General features: G+C 38.1%; 1 protein-coding gene across 1 annotated transcript in view; it reads left to right on the top strand.

Annotated features, from left to right (window-relative positions):
- Positions 1–8,098, top strand: part of LOC106522373 (plexin-A1) — a gene marked incomplete in the record, with an annotated part of 278,427 nt that overhangs the window by 130,943 nt on the left and 139,386 nt on the right. The window contains 1 exon segment of the mRNA XM_014015353.1: positions 7,365–7,496. Within this exon segment, the coding sequence (XP_013870807.1) occupies positions 7,365–7,496 (132 nt within the window).

Raw genomic sequence — 8,098 nt, 5'->3', positions numbered from 1 at the left:
TGTGTGTGTGTGTGTGTGTGTCTGGAAGCGTGTATGTAGACCATCCTCTCAACAGATGAGACCAAAATCAATTTCATTAGGGATTATGAATACAACGAGGAGCTGTTAGCACACACTCATACACACACAGTCTTTTACACACTCCACTGTAGATTTCATTAAGGAGAGGCCTTATTCCCCTCCCTCAGTTCCCTCCACCATAAAACAATGACTTGAACAGTGAGAACGCTGCTTTATTGCTTGTCCTTTCTGGGCTTTTATAACATTGGTCTCAATGAGAAAATGCTAAAAAGGTTAACAAGCTAAATCCCCCCCCACCATCCTCCCAATTACTGCCACCCCCACCTCCACCACTACCTTCTGCATCATTTAGCTCCTTCTTTTCCTTTCCTTTCCTATTGTCCTGCCATATAATTAATTACATTCATAACAGCTAAGACTGGACTGGGCACTGCTGTGTCTGGACACACAACCTCATTTAAAAGCTCGCACGCACACACAAACATACAATTTTTTTTATTTTTTGGAAGCAAAAGGAAACRTCTTGAAAATCAGAAACATGACTAATGGTTGATAGCAGAGAAAAAGCCTTGAAGTGGAAAGGCGAGCTTTGAAGTGAATTGGCTGAAGAGACATCTAGGAAAACTGGCTGGAAGAAATGAATAAAAAAGAAAGCAGGTGAAAGAGAGAATTCAAAAAGGAAAGAAAAATCTGGTGGGGGTGATCTAAGCTGGAAAAAAATGTTTCAATCATGTTGCATCAGTTTATTACATAAAGGGAGAGCAGAAACATACGTCAAAAATACCCAAGTTAAAAAAAAGGAAAACAATTGCAACATGGTTTATTAAAAAAAATAACTCGTAATTGATGGATTGTGATTTTGTCCTGACCCAATTTGTGACCAGTGGTTTGAACCCCTTGTGGTTTTAATTTGTTCACTGTTATTGCCTTGTGCTCCTCTACATGCTCCCGACACACTTCCATGCACACACAGAACGTCCATTCCTTTGTTCTGATACACCTCCCACCTTCTGCCCACCTTATCTTTCTATATCARTGTCCCAAACCACATCTGTCATTGGGTACACCATCTTTTGCACAACAAAGCAAACCAGTAAAAAATCGTGCTAGATTCCTTTTTTTTATTAAAATGTGCTTTCGTTTTTGTAACTATGGGATTTCATAATGAGCAAGTTGATCCATAAAACAGCTTCCAATTAATATTTGACAGGTAACTGCTGAGTATCATAAATTAGATTGATGTTGTCACAGACCTGAGCTGGTTGTAATGGAGAGCAGCACACAACATGCAGTCAACACAATATTGAATCTGATATTGCACTCTTTTATAGCCTCAGCTGGCATTTGTTAAGAAAGCCTAAAAATTCAACAAACAAAATATGAAAAGCTGGATATTTCCCTTCGGAGTCAGCGTAAACCAAAACAGACATGAAAAAAAGAGACTATTTGACTTGCAATATGAGGCAGACACAACATGGCAGCTTTGTTAGAAATTTTGAAATTAACATTCTGTATTTTTTTTTTCATTTTAGACATTTAGGACTCACCTGTGATCTAAATACAACTGAACTATAGGCAGTATTTTGTGACGTAGCTTTGATCTTTTGACCCTAATTTGAAAAACATTCAGTCCTGTTTAGTCTGCTTTGATAAAACTCTTGTTTGTTTAGAAAGTTCAGTTCGTTTGGGGAGGTGTGAATGGGTAATCGAACTCTGATTCGGGCCAAAAAAGCGAACTCTGGTCCGCCTCCAAACCTAGGTCTTGGTTCAGTTGAAGTGAACTCTGATGCAGTTCGATTACATGTGTGACCGCCRAGCGGACCGGAGACCACTCCAAAAGCAGGGAGCGGACTATAATGCATGACATTCTGAGTAATAACATTAAAGTTACTCRTATCTTGTAAATACCTCGCTGAACGTCCGTATAAAGYGGACATCACTGCTGTGCAGTTGGATGCTGTCTCAGCCGCCTTGTGTGGAGAACAATATTCTCCGGCACATTCTTTGGAACAAGTTGGTCACAGGGTTTAGTTTGGTTGACAAAGCGCAGCGTGAATGCAAACCGCACCAACTGAAAATGRAAAAAAAACTGATCTCGTAATTTTGGTCCCCAATCAATCTGAGGCAACCGGACTATCAGGTGTGAATACCTTACTTTCTTCCTTTTTGTTATTTTTATTATTTATGTTCATTTGTTAGAAAAAAAAGGGCATTTTTGGCAGCAACGTCTGTTGGTAGGACTAGCATTACAAGTGTCCTCACAAGAAAATGATTGTTCTTCATCCCAAAAGTAACATGCAATGCTGTTTTTGGACATTTTCTAGGTTGGGATGTGACACCATGTGATAGTTTACAACCAATCATAGATCGCCAAATGTACTGTCCAGCCAATCACAAGACTCCCACCAGTCCGTTGTGGAGTCGTCCAGGGGCTATCAGAAAGATAAAGCGATGGACAGTGTCAAGGGGAAACAGATATAAATAATTAGACCATGACAGGCAGCATGGTAAGGTTGTTTCTCAGCAAGATGGTTTCAGGATCCAGTTTCATCCCATAAATTAAAACCATGAATCTTGGGTTAACTGAGGAATCTAATTTGTCTCGAGGTGTGATGGACTTGTTCAGAGTATAGCCCACATCTTGATTAGTGATTGCTGGGCATATTTAGGTACATAATAACAATGATGGATGTATGGATGTATGGATGGAACAGTTTTCAAAGACACAGGCATAGTTAAATCCAAGCGGATGTGTTTAACTTTGAGGAGGTGCATTAATATAGTTGGACATGTTGGAGTTGGTGGTAATGAGCCTAATCTAAAGATGGAAGGAAGGTTGAGAGAAGGGGCACTGCATGGGTGAGAAAAACAAGATGTTTCTTCAAAGACAAAATGCGAGCCAAAATCTCATTAAGAAGTCACCTTTAACTTCTATTCAGATTCCAACTTCCAACAGCGCCACTCTATGAAGTTGTGTATCTTTCARCGACATAAAATTGACCTTTATCTGAAAGTTGGACGCCCTGATGCACGTCTAAATGTGCTGTCCTCAACCGAAAAATTCTGAACGTCCCTACGCCTTGTTTTGTGCTCARTTTCTGAAAAGAGCATTTATTACATGTATGGAGAACTGAGCTGTCTCAGAAAAAACAGCATCTCCGCTCGGCGCTTCATCTTCTCTTGAAATGACTGAATTCATACACAATTTTCTTCTTTTTTTGTGTTGCAAAACTAATTGATTGGTAGATAATTAGAATGCAAATAGCTGCAATTATGTTCGGTGTACTTGTTGGAGTGGCACTGCTGAGTGAGAGAGAAATAGGTATGATTGTCCTGCTTCAAAGAGGTAAACTAATCAGTAAAAAAAGGCAGTGTGTTAATGACTCATGCTTTCAGTAACTTCAAAGCAATAATCTTAGTTTTTTTTGTGAGCTAATAATCATTATGGGAGCAGTTACAAAAGCATATTTAATAAGAGCCTTTTAAAGCAGGTAGACTTTTTTTTGAGCAGAGTTGCTTTCATCTTTCTGGCTGGTTAATTGGATTCAAAAGGTAGGAAACTGGTCAGAACTGAAACAAAGATTTTCAGATGTTCGTGTGTTGTTATAGCTTAGTGTTGAGTGAGTTCATACCACACAAAGATGTGGACTTTATTAGGGGTACAACAATACATGTACCCGTATCGAACCATATCGAACAGTGCTTTAAGTTCAACACACACTTGTATGGAACAATACAGATTTAAAAAATTTACTTTATCATCTTCTGAAGATGCTCTGTGTTGAAGGATCAGTGGATCTGTGTTCGACTACTCCACCTAGGCTGCATTGTCGAGCGCAGGTCCACTGAGAAGCTTGCTGTTTCAGCAACATTTAATTTAAAAACTGTACTTTTGAGGTTAAACAAATGTTCAGAATTAATTTAAATAAATTACAAGTTAAAATGGGCATGGACATTTCTCTTTTTTGTATCGAAAAAATATCGAACCGTGAGACTAAAGTATCGAACCGAACCGAATCGTGAATTTTCTGTATCGTTGTACCCTTTAAACAAATTTAAATGGTAGCTTCCTTTTGGTATTCCAGCTCTTGAGAAGCTGATGACATTCGCGTGAAGTCCCTCCTTTTTAACAAATGAACACAATGGTTTCTATTTGATTGCAGTATACCAGTATAGATTTCCACCTAGAGTAAATAAAACATAGGGTTCCTCGGACTTCTTCTTCCTGTTTATGAGGAGTCCGTGTTTGGACACTGAAACTTCCAGAGAGCAGAGGTCACAGAAGGAGAGCAAGATCCTGCAGGCTGGCTGACAAGATGAAAATTCACAGTCACCTGCCCCAGTCTGCGGTCCCTTCTGTGCTAGCTGACCTGAATCCCCCTCCTACTGCCCTCTGCCCCGAGCTGTAGGGCAGAGCATGCTCTCTGTTCTTATCCCCCTCCTCGTTCCATCACAGTTCGTCACTCATCATAAATGATACAGAAGCCCAGGGCATGCAGCCGTCTAAGAATGACCACGTAGTGTTTGTGTGTGTRTGCGTTGTCTGGCTATGAGAGAGAGACAGGGGAGTCCATCAGAGCCATGAAAACAAAAGGCACTAAAGGTCACACTCACTTTACGCCAATAAAAGTTACAGTTTGTTTCTGTGTCCTGATATGGAAGCAACACAACGGGGCGCTAAAACAGATGACCTTTGGTCAGTAACAAGTCAGAAACAGTTACAAACTTACAAACAGCAACACGAAACACATACACCATTAAAATTCTGAAAAAGTTTTTATTTAAAATTACAAACACGCTAAGCCACTGGTTCCCAAACTTACCAGTGTTTGACCCACAAAATAACAGTAGCAGAGAACTTTGCCCCCAACTATTTCTGGTTTTTGGAAACATTGGTTTCAAGTCAATTAAACAAGGACGACGTAACAATATTCATTGTGATACTTTTATCTATTTTAGGTACACTAACTACACTCTTTTGGAACAACTAAGGCAAAAATAATTGTTATAGTCATTTTTAAAATATAATTAATTCTGAAAATCTTTTCAAGACCCGACCTTGATATTTCAGGACCCGAAATATAAGGAGGATAGTGGTCCCGATCCCAACTTTTGGAACCACTGCTTTAAGCTATACATGATGATTTACCAAATTCCATCAKTTCTTTTTTTAGTAGATTTTCTGAAATAATTATTAACTCAAGAATTAAACAAGTCATTTGTCTTTTTTTGCTGATTGATTAAAACAACAACGCTATAGAAGATCACAAGTTGTACAGAGAGCAGAGCATCTGCAGAATTTGTGGTAAGAGTCAAATCAAAGCAGGAAGTACAGTATATTTTAAACTTTACAGACTTGTCATTTGTAGATTCAGACCCACAAGTCAGCCCATTTTCAAGAAGCGTTCCTAGTCAGAACATGAAAAATCACCACAGCTATTCAAATTACCTAAGCTTCATGGTCCAATTTGCTCAATTAGACCAAAATAGGAGACATGAATAAAAAATTATTTTAATAATTTAACATGAAATAAGGATCATGTACCACAATCATAAAATTGTCTTTTGAAACAATACAATTTTCATCCACATTTTTAACAAAACCTGCATCTTTTGTACTAATCTGTCTTCACTTACCTCTTCAGTTACAAGTCCTAGTCCCAATGAGTGACTCCTCAAAGCTAAATTGTTAAAACTTGACTTTTAARCATAAATGCTTCCTCCTCTTAGGTACGAGAAGCGTTCACAGCAATGAAAGCATGCCTGCTAATGAACCTTCTGTTTGGAGAAAGATTAAGGAAACTCTGTTAGAGATCTGGCAGATGATAACCAGGAGACGATATAAAAAAAAAGGCGAGTGTAGAAAAACACAGAAGTTTTAGAAGACCACACTGCTGTCAGGTGATGGATGAGCAGATGGAGGCTGAGAAATTAGAAAGAGAAAGATCCACAGGAAACACAGGGAAGATTTACTCGCTGCTGCAGGAGGAGTGACCCTCATAACTGTAATTTTGCCAGTCGACTCAACATTGGCAAACACCGCCCCAAAATACATCATTTAGTCATTCACTGCTGCTACACTCTGGTTTTATTTAGAACTTCAGTCATTTAAAGAAAAACCTAATGGAAGCTCAKGTAAAAAACAAATTAATTTAAAAATCAGCAACCTTGATTCCAACAGTTACTGCTTGTTCAATGAGTAGTCCAACTGACAGCCCGTGGGCCACATCCGGCCCGCAAGTGACCAAAGTTAGGCCCACCAATTGGTTCATTCATCTCTTCAGCCCGTACCCCCGGTTTTCCACTTTAATTACTTTACTATCTTTTAAACATAGACATGTTTGGTATCTACAGAAACATCAGATTCTTGGCTAGAAGCTGGTAAAAAAAACATTGCTATGAACATCCAAGACAGTTAAAACTACAAGCAGTTGAAGATAAAACTATAAAAGTGAGAATAAAATTGGTTTAAAACTTTGGCAAGTCAGAGATGTCAAAATAACATTTGTGTTAAATAGGAGGCAAAATGTGTTCTTTTTGTTTTTGATATTGTTTAATTATCACTACTTTTATAGGTTCTGTCTATTGTCTTTATGATTAAATGCAGCAAAATAAACTATTTCAAAGGTAACAGGTTTTGTAATACTTTGTTTATTTACTGTGGTAGAAATAATACTTTATGTTTAAGCAAGTAATTCATGACATCCTTTAATGACCTAGGTTTTCATGACATGCTGTTCATCTGCAGATAGAATGATTAAAGTCAGAACAAGATTTGCTAACCTCGATAATCATTCTTAGATATCACTTGTGTTTATCTTTGTGTTTTCCATTGACCTTGTATCAAATCTTGCTAAGATGACAGAATGGTGTTTGTTAATATATATATATATGAGGCCTCTCGAGACACAGTTCAACACAGAACAAAAGAGTTCAACAGTAATGTGGAGACAGGGCAGGTTGTTCTCTGTTTCCTGTTGTTGCAATAAAACTCAGCTGATCATCCCACGGAGTACCTTCATTCTTGGACCACGTATTTCTCTGTCGTTGTTAAATAAATATTACCATAACATTTACATAATACCAATATTACATTATTAAATACATTATTACATAATGACCTGAATTGCTGGATGTTCGGCCCCTGTGCTGTTGGCCTGTCTTAACTGTGGCCCCCGGAGCAATTTATGTATTGTATAATGCCCCCAGCTACTGTCGTACAAAACTTTAGTCCAAGTTCTGTTTTTATGTTCTCTAAAATCAGGTGATAATCGTGAATTAAGCTTTTTTTTAAACAGATACATTATAATCCTAACATTTGTGTTTCCTGTATTCTCTYTCAGCTCTTGGTGAACTCCATTGGCCAGCCTGCCTTGTTGTATGAGAACGTCGTGGTGAGTGACGGGAACCCCCTCCTGAGGGATTTGCTCTTCAGTCCAGATCATCAGTTCCTGTACGCCCTAACTGATAAACAGGTGAGAAAAGTGCATTCTGCTCATCAGCACACCAATGATTAACATTACAGTCAGGCACTGTTGGTCCATTCTGCAGACTACTGATGCCACTGAGTARTTAATGACTGAATATACAGTATGTGGTCATTTATCTGTCTTTTGCTTTTCAGGACTGGTTCAGTGATACATGTTGACCCATGTCACACAAACTCACACACATGCATGTTTATCTGTTACAGAAACACTGCTTTCATTCACATGTTGCAAGACATACTTATCATCACAGCTGTRAGTGCTTATTAAAACATGCACACCCCCTTATAAAAAGAGCAGTAACCTGATAACGAGGGAGCACTAGAAAGAAAAATGCATTAAAAACGTATAGYAGAAAGACAAGTAATCAAGCTAATTTCATGCATACAAAAAGTGGCCTTTTCAGCAGATGAATAATTTTAGAGGCTTTTTTTAATCACGCACATAACTCGACCTAAGATTATCTAATTATTGTTATGAATATGAAATGCGCCTTTTAGTATTCAATGAGGAACACAAGATATATTAGCAGTTGTTGAAGCACATTTCTCATAAATGTATTAGTGCTTTTTTAAAGGTACTATATATAT

Source organism: Austrofundulus limnaeus, unplaced genomic scaffold (assembly GCF_001266775.1).
Source record: "Austrofundulus limnaeus strain Quisiro unplaced genomic scaffold, Austrofundulus_limnaeus-1.0 Scaffold128, whole genome shotgun sequence".
NCBI lineage: Eukaryota > Metazoa > Chordata > Actinopteri > Cyprinodontiformes > Rivulidae > Austrofundulus > Austrofundulus limnaeus.
This window is presented reverse-complemented; position numbering and strand designations above follow the sequence as displayed.